At 40.4% G+C, this 16,603-nt stretch overlaps 2 protein-coding genes across 9 annotated transcripts in view; one reads left to right on the forward strand and one right to left on the reverse strand.

Moving 5' to 3' along the window:
• Window positions 1-1,723, reverse strand: part of PHF20L1 (PHD finger protein 20 like 1) — a 57,809-nt gene extending 56,086 nt beyond the window's left edge. For 6 of the 8 annotated variants that reach the window (XM_067290142.1, XM_067290146.1, XM_067290141.1 and 3 more), the window contains exons 1-2: window positions 1,623-1,723; window positions 368-473 (exon numbers count right to left, since the gene is read on the reverse strand). In XM_067290142.1, coding sequence (XP_067146243.1) covers window positions 368-450 — 83 coding nt within the window. In that variant the 5' untranslated portion in view covers window positions 451-473; window positions 1,623-1,723. Of the gene's footprint in view, window positions 1-23; window positions 144-367; window positions 474-1,116; window positions 1,271-1,622 lie in introns of those variants that run through there. The other 2 variants (XM_067290140.1, XM_067290143.1) reach the window with 2 other exon arrangements.
• Window positions 1,724-9,452: 7,729 nt separating this feature from the next.
• DNAAF11 (dynein axonemal assembly factor 11) overlaps window positions 9,453-16,603 on the forward strand; it is a 51,279-nt gene continuing 44,128 nt past the window's right edge. Inside the window, exons 1-5 of the mRNA XM_067290149.1 lie at window positions 9,453-9,526; window positions 11,149-11,230; window positions 12,732-12,789; window positions 13,868-14,080; window positions 14,917-15,086. Of these exons, the coding sequence (XP_067146250.1) occupies window positions 11,191-11,230; window positions 12,732-12,789; window positions 13,868-14,080; window positions 14,917-15,086 (481 nt within the window). The 5' untranslated portion in view covers window positions 9,453-9,526; window positions 11,149-11,190. The remainder of the gene's footprint in view (window positions 9,527-11,148; window positions 11,231-12,731; window positions 12,790-13,867; window positions 14,081-14,916; window positions 15,087-16,603) is intronic.

The following is a 16,603-nucleotide window of genomic DNA, read 5'->3' on the forward strand; positions in this document are numbered from 1 at the left end:
ACAATATAAATGCATTTGCATACCTTCAGACTAAAATAAAAGTAGTCTTTGGTCACTGAAGTTTGCCACATTAACACATCTGATCATCTTGCACATGACACTGCATTCCACACTACTCTGAAAATGCCTTTTTCTTAATACAACTGCATAAGAAATTAAAAAAAAAAACAAAACAGAAATGCTTTGTTTGATTTCTGAAGAGAGACTATTTTCCTAAAATCTAATCATTTTAACAGATTTAGTATTTGGACTCTCACAAAGTTCATATGTGAAATGCAATTACTCAGTTTTATAATCAGATGACATAACTTACAACACACACAAAATAATTTTGTTCTTAGCAAATACCGTACAGTGTCTTCCATACCATTTTTGTAAATAGTCCAGTGCCTCCAAACGAGCACCAATCTCAAATGTGATTCCAGGACGATTTGGAGGCTTTTTACTCATCTTGATATTTTCTTTTCCACTACCTTTAAAGGAAAAAAAAAAGATTATTATTAAAACACAACGTTGTTTTAAAATGCATCATTGATAGCAAATACACGCCAGAGGTTGGGAACAGATGTGAAATTACTAAAGCACATTACGTTCCTATTGCCAATTAACTGCTTGGTTACTGGAAGTTAACAAAAATCTGTCAAGACCAAAAAAAAGCATTTGAAAAGGTTTGCGCATTTGTATTCAGATTTCTTTCCCTGCCTAAAGACAGTCACCAACCTGAAGACTAACCCTGGAGCAAGAAGATCCTGGAACAAAAAACTGATACTACACTATATTGCAACTCCCTGACATCCTTTTGGAACATCATTATCAGAGTAACCTAGAGCCAAAGGGTTTTCTCTCCTCTGCTGTGGAAAAGGTCATGAACAAGAACAAAAAAGAAACGTCTTACAAAAAATCTAAATGGCAAGATGGCCATGGCCTAAAGGACAGGTAACATGAAATTAGAAAAAGAAAGAAAAAGAAAAAAAAGAAGAGGAAAAAAAAGCCATGTTTAAGCTTTGTAAACAGTCTTGAGCCTCATTCACAGCACTGGGTAAGTTTCATCTCCAAGGGCCTTTATTTTTTTAGTTCAGCTACTATTCAAAAATTATTTTTCTGGGCGACTATTACCTTTATTAGTGTGAACTTCTAATCTACTATTACTTTCATTACTGTGAAGCACGGAGCAGCTCAGGGCTGAACACGCCGGCTCCCGCGGAGGAGAAAGGGTGACAGGGCGCAGGGCCGGCGAGGACCCGGCTCCAGCGCACGAGAGGGGCAGCGCGGGTCGCTGCTCTTTAACAGCCCTGCCGTGTCAGCGCCGGAGCCGCACGCCGGGCAGCCGCGAACCCCGAGGCGGCCCGCGCTGCCCGCCGAGCGCGCAGGACACAAAGGGGTCCTGCCGGGCCGGGCCGCGATGGGCTCGGCTGCGCTGCGCTGGGCTGCGCTGCGCCGCGCCGAGCCGAGCCGAGCCGGCGCCCCCGGCCGGGGGCCCAGCGCCCACAGGCCGCACCGCGCGGGCAGCGGCGGCCGCGGCGCGGGCAGGGCCCCGCGAGGCCTAGGGGGCGGCGGGGGCCCGCCGGGCGGGGGCCCGCGCCCGGGGCCGCCCTGGCTCGCTCGCTCGCCGCGCTCCTTACCGCCTCCTGCGACTCCCAAGGCGGCGGCGGGGCCGGCGCGGCCCGCAGCCCCGGCGCGGCGCCACCTGCTCCCGCTCGGCGCGGGGTGTCCAGCGCGGCGGCCGCCCTCACAGCCCCATCCTCCCCGCGCCCCGCAGCGCCCCGCCGCTGCGTCACCACCCTGCGACGGCCCGCGAGGCGCGGCCCGGCGCCGCCATGCCACCGCCGCCGCCGCCCCCGGCACGTGACTGCGGAGCCGCCGCCGCGTGACGCGCGCGGGGCCGGGCGGGGCCGGGAGGAGCCGGGCGGGGGAGGGAGATGGGGAAAGCGCGGGGAGACAAAGGGAAGCGGCTGCGCGCATGCGCGAGAGGACTGCGCGGTGATTGACAGCTCGGCTGGAGGCGAGGGGCGGGGCGCGAAATTGGGTTTTAATGGCCGTTAGCGCGCGCGAGGCCGCCTGTCCGGCGGGGGGGGGGGGCACTTATGAGGAGGGTTTTTTGTCGTGTTTTGTTCCCTCCATGTTTTTTTTTTTTTTTCCTCCTTTCAAGGAAATGGGAGTGAGCAGGAGAAACTGAAGGGGGAATGAGCCATGTGGAAAATAAATTTAAAAAAAAAGCTTTGTTTTTCCATTCCCTTGCTGCTCTCTCAGGCCTATGTTGGCTGCCCGGGGGTGAGGGCGGTGGGGTGTCCCATGGGGACCGCAGGACCCGGGATGCCTCCTGCTCTCTGTCCCACCTGGGCTGGGACATAGTGCAAGGGGATGATGTGCTTAAGTCTGCAAAGCCAATAAAATGCAGCTATTATCTTTCACAGCAAAACTAGTGAGCAGTAACTTTAGCCAAGACTTTTTTAGCACAAAAAAGTCTCGGATATATAGTCTTGTCTCTTACGAAAATGAGGCTTGCATGACTGTGTTGCCAGTGTGCAATTCCGATCTAGGTCTGAGACTTCTGTCCTCCCTCATTCAGGCTTGACAGAGAGACAAAAGTCTCATCTTATTCAAGTCTGTTTTGTTAAAATACCCACCTGGATAGGGAAAAGTGACCCTGTTGATCTCTCCAGGACCAAGAGGCTCAGACGCTTACACCCTTTTAGACATGAGAACATTGCAAAGCAGAGAGATGTAGGAAGATAGATTTCATTCCTTACGCTCCTAACAAAATGTTATGTTTAATCCTGTTGCAAAGCACATGTCTTTAGCATTGTGACTATTCTACAGACCATAAATTGGAAACCAAACGGGATAGGAGATTTTATTTTGCCAGTCAGTGACTCACAGAGAGAGACTTGGAGGGGGAAGAGAGGAGTTCATGATCAGCTGAACATGAGCTCATGGTGTGCTGTTAATGCTAAAAAGACTAATGCAGTCTTTGCAAAGCACATGTACATGGAAATACTGAGTAGGAGTAGAGAGGTGACATTATCTCTGTACTTGGCACCAGTACACCATTATTAGAGAAACTTACAGTTCAGAAGGACCATCCAAAATCAAGTTCAGAAAAGGTCTGGGAGAATGATCTAACAACTGGGAAAACAGTACTATGATAAGAGACCCAGACATCTGTTGGTTTATTTTGCCGTTTCTTTTATTTGTGGCTGCTGAGATTAGTCCATAAAAGGACTATTTTAAGTGTCAGATAGTGAGGCCAAAGGGTAACAGTGAGCTAAATAAAACTTCATCTTTGTTTTTACCCTTGTTGTTGTAGCAGGGAAAATTTAAAGTGACTGCTGGTGCTTGTATTTAAATGGTGCCTGCATGCCAAGAGTGATTGTCTAACAAACATTATACAGCAGCACCTTTGCCCCTTTCTATCCATTTGTGTACGAAGCTTAGTCATAGCCGGGCTTTATTCCGTCATCATCTGTCATTTTCCTGCCACCTCCTATGTCCACTTTGATACCCTGACTGGCAGCTCTTCAGTTACTATGTCCTCTTCTTTGATTCCTCTGTCCTTCACTTTTTCTCAGAAACTACCTCTTCTCTAGAAATTCCCTCCCTCATTTTGTGAAGTTTTCCACTATCTCACCAAACACTTCCTCTCTTTTCCTTTTAAAGCCCTAAATTTTCCAGATGCTGGGAAATATCCTGAGGTGGCTGAGTTTTGGAGTTTTTTCTGACCTTGTATGGGAAAAGAGAGTAACTGACAGTCATTGCCAAGGAAACCAAACAAAACAGTAACCCAGTAGGTTTGGGACACCAACCCCAGTCTTTTCCAGTTTTGAAAGATTCTGAAGCTGGGAATTCTTTACCCAATTACACTCTGGATCTTTGCAGAATGCTGTTAACTCAAGAAATGATTTCTCCGAGAGAGCTGGCTGTTTGCTGCACAGGTATTGCAGCCACAGCACTGTATTTCACTGCACATTAGAGAGGTGACGTGAAGCTATTAGACAAGAGTCATAGCTTGGCTCTATACTAGCATATAGCATATACTAGCATACTGGCATGCTAGTATATAGCATATAATACTAGCACTATTGTAAGGCTGAAGTATGGTAAGATGAGGATGCTAGAAATGAGACCTGCTGAGGCCAGGTTAGTAACAAAATTTGTGTTTTTACATGTACGTCTAACCTGTGAAAGCATCCCAAATCCATGCAATTGCATGGCTGGAAGGGAGCTGCTGCCTGTTCTGGATGATGGCAGCTTTGCTCTGCTGTGTTAGAGCCCAGCTAAGCACCTTCTGTATATCCATTTGATATCTCTTGTGGGCATACACAGCACTCACTGCGCTATGAATATTCTTTTGCAATGAATGTTGGACCTCTTGAGATTTAATTGTGTTTGTGCCTTGGAATCTCCTGTGCAATGTGTTGCTTACTTCTGCCTTACATATTATAGCCATATGTTTTGGGTTGTGTTTTGATTTTGGGGAGTTTTCTGTAGCTTTGAACACATCAGTAAATATTTTACTGAGTTTTTTTAAGGCCTTGATGAGAAAAGTACTGAAACCAAAACTTGTAATACCTGCTCTGGTTGTACATTGATTTTCTGGATTATCTCCCTGAGAGACTGTAATTCAGCATATACTTTATGGTGAATCAACAGAGCACTTGATTCACAAGTACATCTACTGGTAAGTTTTTCAAGATTTCCCTTTTTTGATAGCTGAGTTCATAGCTAATAGAGGAGTGGGACAGAAGGAATATCTTGGCAAGAAATGACTGTATTTGAGTCACCATTTTGAGCACTCAGCAGCAGTATGTTTAGCTCAATTATGAGGCTTTCAGGAAATATTGTAAGAGAAAAAGAGATGGAAATACAGTTCCTGACAGGCAGGTCACTGCAAAACATGCACTCTTTCAAGTACAGTTTTGCTACCTGCAGTCAGATTGCTGTTATGAACATATAGAGGGAAGCTGGATCTGGGACTGAGGGAGAGCAAAACTCAAAAACTCTTATCTGTCCAAGCTGATGGAGTCCAGCGTTGAGAATAAAGACAAATCCATTACATGTACTGGCAGACAATACAGCTCCCTTTTTAAAACTAATGCAATGCTTTCCTGTCTCCTTTTTGGTCCTGTGAAAGCTGAAGTGTGCTCAGGGCCTAAAGGGTGGTTGTCAACACAGAGATAAGCCCTGAGTGTCCAACCTTGCCTGTAAAATGTCTGCAAAGTGTCAAGCATATGTTTATGGGAGGAGTCACTGGTTTCTTGGTCTGGGTCTGTGCTGGCATCCCATGGACAGGTTCCTGGAGGGCTATCATAGTTCTGCTTTCTGTCCTTAATTGCCTGCTAGGCCACATTTAAATCCTTAATCTTTATGCAGTACTGGATAGCATCCAAGCTGTAAATGCACAGTTTAGTGCAGTGTATCATGATTCTCCACTGGATACCAAGGCTGGCTGTGCCTTTTCTTGTCCCTAGCAGTTGAACTAGTTCAGGACATCAGCATGAGTTCAGCTGGAAACATGACAAGCAAGCATGGCATAGGCATACCAGGAAGAAATGCAACACGTTCCAGAAAGGCCTGTGGACATTCTGTGCAAGCTTAACAAAGTAGACTCTGCTTAAATACTGGCACAGAGGCAGCAAGTGACTCAGTCACTGTCAATCTACAGCGGTTAATTACATACAGAGAGTCTGACTGATGAGGGTGCTGTGTAAACCCACATGGAAGAATAGCATTTTGAAGAGCCCTGTTAGAGTACCACTGCTAGCTGCTATCTTCATTGATGCATTCAGCAGTGTGATTTATTATAGAAATGACCATGACATCAGTACCATCAGTACTTTATCAACCAGTGTTGTCTCATGAACCAATGTTACCAAAATCTTCCCAACTATATATTCTCAGTATACGTTAAGAGTACTTTAGAATTATATGATGGCCAGAAGCCTTCACTGCACATCAATACAAGATCCTCCACTGTTGGTTCATGTAGAACACATCAAGACAGTCACAGAAATCAGCCAGTGTCCCAGGTACACTGATCAGCCATACATCACCACCTCCAGAGGAACATTTATTTTCATTTTGGGACTCATAAAGTAGCAAGAAAACTCCTTAACAGTGATTCAGATTTTATCTGTCCACATAGAGTACCAAATGGGTGTGCTAAGGATGTGCATGACCAGGTGGTCTGTTCAGCTTTCAGGCACCAAGATGCTGCTATCTAGGTGGTGTGTCCAGTACTGCCTGAAGTGATGTAGAAGACATGCTACGTAGGCAATTGAGTCTTGATGTTTCCTGGGTTCTTCTTAGGTTGGCAACCATCTGCTGGGTTTGGATGTACCTTTCTGTATCCTTTCCAGGTGATGGTGGTCAATCTCTCCATACTGTCTCACCAGGTTTACTCCCTGTCCTTTTCCTCCCAGTCTGGGTGTCCTGAGACTCTGCATGTACACGTGCTGGGATCTTGATGACCTGCAAGTCTAGGTGCCAACACATGCCATTCATGTAGCCCTTTCCCTAATACCCCCATTCCTATTCATTCCCCATTCAGACCAGTGATCAATGGATCAATGTTTCTATTGCATTGCTCTACAATAAGATGCAGCTAGAACATAATTTGGCCAACAGGAAAATATTTACCACTGGCTCTCTCCTGGCCATCTCTAACACTTCAGAGTGCTAATTCATGAAATTTTGTAGTACTTAATGAAACTAAGACAGCTAGGTAATACAATAAAGATGTTTTTGTTGTTTCTTCCTCCTTCCTGTTCAGTGATGGTCAGTATTCACACATCTTCTCATGAGGAAGTTTACAAAGAGGGTCCACCATTTATATTTGGGACCTAAACTTCTGCTTTGACTGATGGATTTGGATAATAGCCTTCTCCTTTTGTGTTCTTTGTCTGCTAATATAGTTTTCAAAGAAGCAGTACTTTTTCAAGGTACTTTTTCAAAGGAGCTGCAGATTCTAATGGAAGCCCTTCTCTTCTTTTGCCTATATATGCTTTCCTATTGCTCTTGTATATTGATGTGACATTGGACAAAATTTCTCTCAAACTTATTCCCACCTCTAAATGAAGTTTATTTGCCTACCAAATTTCCTTCTGAAACCGTAACAAAGAGTAAGGAGATGTGACACAGACTAGCTGTGGCTTTGCACAGGTAAGTATTATTATGTATTGCAGGCCTGATTGATTTAGATCCTTTCTAAACACTTTTCTTTTTCTATCTGTACTAGTGTAACATGGAGGTAGCTACCATAGCATTACTGCATGTAAGCTATTTTTCAGATTGAAGCAGTGTGGATGTACCAGCAAGCTCAGAACTAACTCTAAGGTCTATAGGTCTATGCACTGTACTCCACCATGAAGAGAAGAGAGAAGAGAAGCTTCTATATAAAAGAGTAAAAAGATACGTGGTATTTTGTATTGCAGTTTCTCATTTCCTTCCTTTTGTGGGCTGAATGTGTTATGCATGTAACAGACATAAAACTCCTGCACAGTCAGATTGCTGGTATATTGATTTCCTAGAATTTGTAATCTTAAGGCAGAAGTGAGGCCTCGGGTGGGGCAGGCCCTTTGAAGAGCAACAGGAATGGCAAAAGAACAGCTGTATATAAACTTTTGTCTATGTATAAATCAGGGGGTAGCACCTGCCTATAAAACTCTGCTATACCAGAAGCTCTGTACAAAAATATCAACCATCTTCATATAATATCTGCCAAGGAAGTGTAATTTCTTACACAGAAGATTTTGTGCATTTACCAATACACAAAGTTTATGCATCAACAACTGTTGGAGCAGTGATTTTCATATATGAATGTTAGTTAGACAAAGTATGTTTTAACTATATAGTCAACCAAAGTTGACTATAGTCAAAGACCAAAGTACTTCAAAAAAACTGCCAAGGCTCAAAATTAAATACTTCCTATTGAGAAAAAGATGAAGAGAAACCAAAAGAAAACACTCCCAGGAAGTAACCTGCACTGATAATTCATGTATATTTAGAATATCTATCTTCAGTATAGAAAATTATATATAGAATATATTCTATAATACTATAGAATATATGTTCAGTAGGTGACCTAGTTTTAAAGACCATTTGGGAATGTATGTCCATTGTCTTTGTTTTGCTGTAGAGAGAAAGGGTGGCCTGGGAAGTCTTGAGACAGAGCTCATGCATCCATGGAAATACTGTTGGACTAAATTTCCGCGCTGGTATGAGGAAATTTCATTCCACTAAAATGAAAAGAAGGGATATGAGAAATGAACATGGCCCTCCGTTTCCACTTTTGACCAAAAGGACCTTTAATTGTTCATTTTAGATAAACTCCCATACAGGAACTCTTTTGTAATAACCTAATTGCCTAATGTCAATTTTTATTTTCTTTTCTGTTTGGTGAGAATTTTACATTTGTTTGTTGTCAGTGGAAGTATTTTTCCTTTCTCCAAGGAAAAAATTGTCATTAAATCATACATTTATTTCTATATTCTATTAGATTTATTTGCTTTTTTTTAACATAAATCCATGTCTGGATACATCCAGACATCAAGAGAGGTATCTACTAGCTGATTTGATCGATTTGTCTGAAGGTGAAGTTTTGCTCCCTACAGCTGTCTAATTTTTACATGTCAAGTAGTCAATTTATATCGCTTCTGTTGTGTAGCAGTTTTACAGTCAAATCATCTTGATTGCCAGGACATCTTATTCAGACTACTTTTCCCGTGTAGAATTGGCTTTATTTTTGTGTACTTTAGGATAGGATTAATTGATACATTACATGGTGTGAAACATATGCAGTGGGGCAATGAATGTGATTACAAATAGCCTTTTTCCTTTCTCCTGAAGAGTTTTATCTTAATTTTATCTTAATTTTATCATGATATATATTTGCAATAATTTTTCTGAACCAAGAAACTTAATGAATTCTGAACTCTCACCAAATGCTTCTTCTGTGTAATAGTGCTTTTGCAAATTATCTTGTCACTGCATGGATTTTTTGGTAGTTGGATGATTTTCCTACATCAAAGCCTTTCAGTCTTAAAAGTAAACTCATGGACTATTTTAGCAAGTATATGGACTGCTTGGATATTTCACTTTAAAGTATTCTGAGTGAGATGAAAAAGTGAAGCTGAAACAAAAATCTATGTCACTTTTCTTTATGAGGAAAGGTACAGTTTTTGCTCTCCGTATCATAATTGTAATGAGCTGTTATTTATAGCTCTTGCATTCTGCAACAATCTGCAACAGAGTTCACTGGACTAATCTTAATCTTCAGTTTGCTCTTCAAAATGAATGCTTCTGATGTAGGCTACTTAACAGGAAGCATGACCTCATTCTGCATCTGTGCTTCTGATTGCACAGGCTGTTTTCAAAGGGAAACAAGGGACTTCATAGACCTGCCTTTCTGAAGACCCAGTGCTGTTCTGTTCCAGGAAGCTGCAGAAAGAGCACTCTACAGTCACGTCCCCGAGTTGTTGATGAGAAACTTTTTTGCACACGTTTCTTAGTAGTGAAATGGATTTTCCAGGTTTGGAAGATTTTACACATATTTATGTTTTAATGCATTGGTCAGCTAAGGAGGAACTAAGCTTTGGATTGATTTACATTCTGCTGTTCAGGAAGCTTTGCATTTTTGTGAACGTTATTATTACTACCTGCGGGGAGGGAAGACTGGAATACTCTTCAGAAAAGGACTGATATGTATGAACAAATAAAAATGTTTCATGTAGACACTTGTGTTTGGAAGGTACATGGGAATAAAACTGGTTACCTGGGCTTCAACTATTTTAAGTTAGCACTATATTTTGGTACATGCTACTGTAAATATTTACAATGTAAACATGCACCTAGGATTGTTGGCTACCAATTGAGGGCATCATTGGCTTAAAGATTAATTTGATATCAGAGAGAAAGGTGATTAAAATAGACTGTTTTTCACAGTGACTTTTTCTTTATATTATGAGACTGAATCTTTTGGGTTTTGGGGTGTTCTGAAATTTCAGAACAAGGAGTATTTTGACTTAAGCTTTGATGTGAATTCTTGACATAAAATATTGCTGCATTTGTCTTAGATTTACTTTTAGTGAGATTTGTTAAAGATGCTGGCTTTTGATGTTCATTTTGTGGGTTACGAATATAATCCTATTGCTTAACTGTACAGTGGTGATTGAGATACTTTGTTTTGGCTTGCTTATGTTGTTACTGTATCTTCTCACACTATTAATAGCCCAGAAATGTAACTGAATATTAAATAAAAGTAGAGAATTGTGCAGCATTGTCTACAACATGATGTTTACATGCTTCCTCCAGTGTTCATGTTGATCTAATTATGATTTTCAAGAATCCTGTTCACTAATGTACAAACCAAAAATTTTCACAACAGAGGATAGAGAAACAGCCCATTGGACTGCCTGCTAAGTAAATGACTGTTTTTAGAGGCTTGGCATTAGCATTACTTAAAATAGTTTAAAAGCAATTCTGTGTAAACTCATGACAGAGAAAAATGCTGCACTGCAAATTACAACTACTCATAAACTGTTCTTCAAAAGAGAAACTCATCACCTCCCACTGGTATATTTACATATGTATGATCTCTCTCACTTTCTATCATAAACATATATACTCTATTTTACCTTACGTTCTAGCTCAGTGGAGGGCAGCAGATAAACAAGAGTCCTGCAAAGACATACCTCACTTGTAAATTTGTGACAATTCAAATTAGCAATGGAAAAATTGTGGTTTGTTCTGTCACTTTGTTCAGTATATGTCAATACTTTCTAATGAAAGCAATATCTGTATGTGAGCTGTTATTCTCAAAAGTTATTCTTTTGCAGTGGTTGCTGATTTGTATTATCATAACTGAGAAAATCAAGTGCAATATAATTGTTATGGGTTTCAGTAGCTGGGAAGGAATTTCACTCTCCAATTATTAAACAATTGTAATTAAATTAATTGATGCTGAAGCTTTTGCTTTTCTTTTCAAACAAGTTTGCCCTGGAATCAACATGGGTTTTGCCTAAGGGAAAATATTCAGTAGACTATAGTATAACTAGAAATGTGATACATATTCATGATTATATCTTATATATCCTGATTTAGAAACAAAACAAAATAAAACAGACCTGTCTTTCTTTTTAAACTCTTTTACAGATAATCTGTAATCCCAGGGTGTGTGAAACAATCTTTCCCAAGATGCATGGAATATCACATGTTGTGTCAACACCAGCAGCAAGTAAATTTATGCACATTTGTCTGGGCTTTTGATAAAATCTGGTGTAGTGGGGACTTGGGATGACTGACAAAATTTGGGATTTTGCCTTTTTTAGTTTATACCCAGATCTGCTAACCACCTGTTAAGTTCTTGCTGTATTTTCTTTTAGAGTTCAGATGAATTTATTTTCTGAGTATAATATTTTTGCATTATTGAAAATCATAATTGTGTGCATGATTTTGCCTAAAATAAGAAGAATTCTTTCAGGAGCTAATTGTATGTGTAACATAGGTCTACAACATGTCAGTCTGTGAAGTACACACAGCACTCTCTCACTTTTGGTGCTATTTGCTGTGTGAGATTTTTACTGGTGTTGTTTGACCTCACTGCACCTCCACCAAGTCTCTTCCAGTTGTCTTCTCTCCAGACTGTTTTTGCTAGTGCTTCCCTTTGGAGCATAATTATCTCACAGTAAAGTGAAATGCTTTTTCAAAGTGCAGGAGAAACAGTGTGTATGGAAGTAGGTAATAGGAATGATCTGCAAAAAATATCCCAGAGAGTTTTACTTCCCCTCTTTGGCAACCTTGTCCAATCCCTAAGCTCAGCCAGCCTGCCCATCCAGGCTATGGCTGACAACCCAGCTCCAAATGAGGGTGAACAGATTGCTGAAGTGCAAACACTGATCTTTATATCTTTTCTTTGTCTCAGATTGTGATTGAATATAAAACAAAACAAAGCAAAAAAAAAAAACTTAGACCTATCTCCTCTCATAGGTGAATTAATCAGGACATTTACTAACAGTGTTGTAAGCATAATAATCAAAAGATACAGGAAAGGTAAGGTAATACAGAGAAAGATCATATCTTTTATCATTCAGTGTAATAACAGATACAAATGGACAGCTATTGCTCATATTTCTTAAGACTGATTCTGTCAAATGCTGAACATCTGCAGCACTTGGCAGACTTGAATCTTGGTAATCCAGACAAATCCTATTTCCCTATTCTCGTGCCACAATATTATTGTCAAATATTTGCCACTGTTCCTTCTCCCTATGCCTGTTGTGCCACGTCTGCAAATATCACCTGAAGAATATATTGTAATGATAGCTGCAGCCCTTCCATTCCACCCTGTAACTGTTGCCAATGCATGTACTGTTTCCAGCATGAACCAGATTTCTGGGAAAATACCATTAAAATTACTGTAGCTTTTACATGTGTGTGTCCCTAATAATTTCTGCCAAGATAGTAAGCTCTGCAGAGCACAAGTATTTGATCATGGTTAGCTCTGATTCTGTGTTGTCCTTGTTGAGCTGATATTAAACAATTTGCTGTAAACTTTGTGTCTTTCCTCTATTCTTTCCTCTTTTTTTTTCTCCTTTAATCTCTCCCTTCCTTTCCTTTTTTTAACTTTCTTTATACTTTTTATTTGCTCAAGGTATCTGTAAGTGAAGACCTGTCATCTGTTTGAGCTGTCAAGAGAAATGTAACAACTTCTTGTTATTTGTCCTTTGCCTCTGCAGGTTCAAGGGTTTTTGATGGAAAACACAGACACAGCCTCTCAGAACATATTTTTCCAAGGTACTGAGTAAGATTAGACTTACTTAATCTTATTTTTGTTTTGTTGGAGATTTCATAAAGTCCCTTTTGGGCCACTTAGAACTACCGTAGTGCTGATATTAATTACTTCTTTAAATGAAGCTCAGAAGTACTGCTGTGGAGCTTTAGAAGCACTGGCTTTGCAATTATGAAGTTTTGTAGTATTTCTGCTCCACCTTCTTTCCCCTCCACTGAAAGTGTGCTATCCCCCTCTAACATGCCATATGGGGTACTGAAACCTGCTACTGAAACTCATTTCAATCACTGAGTAAGTTCCATGTCTTCCTTTCTTCCATGGATGTCACTGTGTGGCCACTTGGAAATCAAAGTTGTTGAGGAGAAAGAACTCAACATAAGTGCCTATCCGAGCTAAATAAAATTCCCATTGCAGAAAAAGTCCACAGCATTTCAGATTCTTTCACCTCTGTCACTACTCACTTCTATTTTAAATACCACAGAATATATTTTTGTGTGCTATGTTTCATTTCAAAGTTAATTGCATTTCGGTGCTGGATGAAGTTATCACTGTGTGTAGACTTTATCCCACGTAGTTATAGCTGCATAGTTTCTAGGAGCTGTGAGAATTAAAAGCTATGTACCTTTAACTCTTCATTGTGTATGGCAAGAGTATAAAGAGCAAATCAATCCTGCCTTGATTCAGAGGCACTCAGGCTTACACCGTGCCCAGTAACTCAGAGGAGCACAAAACTGGAATAGTTGTGATGGCTCCATGGAGGTCCAGGAGCACTGCCACAGCAACACTCCTTGTACTTCTTGATTCAGGCTGGCTCCATGCATTCATGCAAAGCCCCACTTGGCATGAAGCCCTCGTGCAATCAGAAGCTCTGGGAAGTGTGAGGTACACACACTCTAGTTGACTGAGAACCTCCTTAGGTCTAGAAGTAATAGCATTATCCATTTATATTTTTTTTAATCTACGTTATTACCACCCACCATTAATTGCGAGTTGATGGTATATGTAATTTATTATTACTAAATTGTGGTTTTGCACTACCTAGACATTTGCTAAATTAGAGGGTTTCATTTCTCTCTCATTCAGTTATGCTTGTGCCTTTCTGGACGATGAGACTGGTGACGAGTGTTGTTCCATAAATCCTTTGACGGGCTCCCCTTTCACATGTCGCCGGAGCCCTCGGCTGCTTTCTAATGGTTATTACATTTTGACAGAAGACAGTTTTCTGTCCGATGAAGAAGGCAACATAACACTGACACCATCACAGACAAGTGTTACATATAAGGAAAATTTAGTTCGGTAAGTGAACTATACACAGGTTTTACTTAATGTTGGCAATTGGCTCCACATCTCTGGACTCATCTGGAGATTCCTGTGAGGTTGCGTACATTTTGTTTGGCATAACATAATTTCTTACTTTTTCCTTTATTTAGGTGTATCAGTGTTTCTTAACAGGAACATCTCAATTGATTTATTTTAAATAGCGCAGTGATTAAAATCACTTGATTTTCAGGCATGTCTAATATTACTGTTAAGAACACAGTTGCTGTTGTAGTTGGAGTTGTGTGTAATAAATAGAAATAAGAGCTACAGCTCATTTTCCCAATAAAGTGTTATGATGATAAGGAATAAGAAAAAGGTCTAAAAGACTGGTTTGATCCTGGAATCCCTAGTCAGGAAAAAACTCTCTTAATTGCAGAAGAAGCATCAGTTTAGGAAGGTATATAAAATGTAGTCCAAAAAAGTGGAAATACAGTGGATTCAGATCACTCAAAATGGGATAGGATAGGGTGAAACTTTCATTGATAGCGTGAGACCACTCAGATAATATCAGAGCCTAATAACAGTAGTATCATTTGGTATCACAATACCACTCTCACATTGGTACCACTATCACTACACCACTATCATGCATGATATACTACCGTTCTGCTAATATATTCCCTGCCATTATTGCAATGTGCAGCAGTCATCGTTAGTGCCATATCCAGGGTCAGAGTAGGCTCGTGATGGAGCAAAGAACAGCACCTAGGATTCTGGTTCTTTCATTTCATTTCTGCACGCGTTAGAGGTCTGTTTCCTGCTCAGTAAGACTGATTAACTCTGTCCCTTGACAATGTTTCTTTTCTTTCTAGTGTATTCAGGCGGAGAAAGAAAATCCGTCGCTCTCTTGCCAGCTTGTTCAATCTTGGTGCCTCTAATCCGTGGCTCAGCAGCACTGTTCTCAGCAATGTGGATTCTTCCCATGGAGATGATTCGTGGACTGATGGATGCAGTAAACTAGAAGTCAGTCAGAATGATATTGGTAAGTTCTAGCCAAGTATAAAGTAATTTAGCTAAAACATTCTGTTCTGTATTTATTGGGAAGTGGATATCTGTCTCTATAATTTTTCTATGGGTTGTCTGCCCAGATGTGCAGGTAAGGGGTAGGTGAAGGACAGAATTTTAATTGGTGAATCAAGCTAGTGGCATTCATGCTCAACAGGGATTTTTAGACTGAATTTGAATACAAAGTCACCACCAGTGAGATTTATCCCAGTGTGATTAATAACTAGCACTTGCTATTTTTGCCTGGCCATTTTTATAACTTCATTGTGTTACGTTTTATCCAGTTTTGTCTTTATTTTGCATGTTTTCTCCTGTGTATGTTGAACCTGCCTATTCCCTACCCCTAACAATTTGGAAACCTCCCTGTGATTAAGTATGTTTTTTTTCTTTAGCACAAATTGTCAAAGCCCTTCTTTTGTGTAAGCTAAGTTACATATGCACTTTTCGTAGGTGATTCAGACTTTTATTCTGAATGTAATGGTCATGTATCACAAAGGCAAGCTCCAGCAGCTAATGGAGCCTCTCTCACCAAAGACAAGGAGTTAATTCAGCTCGGGAAACCATTCTGTGCTTCACTATCTTGCCCCCAGTTTATGACAGATGACAGTGAAGAGACTTTGAGCAGTGCAGGTACGTTAAGTTCTTATCCTGATGTGCTTTATTTTTAGAGTGAACTGATAATACTCATGTTAAAAATGTTGAAATGGCCTTTTGCAGAGCAAAATGCATTTCAAGAAATATAAATTTTAAATAACTGCTTAAAAATAATAAAATCTTAAAACAGATATTTATTTATTTATTTACTCCGCCCCACTCACATTTTTTCCTCTCCCATTTTCAGTGATAAAATGGAAGAAGAAAAAGGCAGAGTGAGGAGTAAAATGGAGGAAAGGCCATGGGGACAAAACCTAAAAAATGCAATTATTCAGAAAGGCTTATTTTATAAGAGCATTGGAGGGTATGGTCTTTCTATGATCATAGTGGAAAAGGACTCCTGAGAGACACTGAGAGTATGAAAATTAGGTTTCCGTTTTGAATAACTGTAGGTGAAGGGAAACTGAGGAGACTGGCCTCACAGGCTGAAGGTAATGTCTTGCAAACACTTCCTGTCATGTGTTTACTTTCATGAAAACTCATGAGAATTATTTTCTTCATCTGCTTCCTTTTGTTTTAGAATCCAGTACAGTGCGAAATATCCTCTCTCAAATGGCTGTACTGATCATGTGTTTAATCATTTCAATATGTGCAAGGTAATTTTTATTTCTTTTTTATTGCTATTTATATTAATACTTACTCCATTTCACCTGGTGAATAAAGCATAAATTAAGGGTCACATTTGTAAAGCTAGATATGTCTTATTGTGAAAATATATTTGCACTTGGTAGTCAATGCAAAAAAATACCAAAGGTATATAGGTGTGCACAAAAATAAGACATATGGATGCAGATATGACACCTACTTTCAAGTGTGTTTGGACAGGGCTTTTGAAAGCCT

This window comes from Apteryx mantelli, chromosome 2 (assembly GCF_036417845.1).
Source record: "Apteryx mantelli isolate bAptMan1 chromosome 2, bAptMan1.hap1, whole genome shotgun sequence".
NCBI classification, from domain to species: Eukaryota; Metazoa; Chordata; class Aves; order Apterygiformes; family Apterygidae; genus Apteryx; species Apteryx mantelli.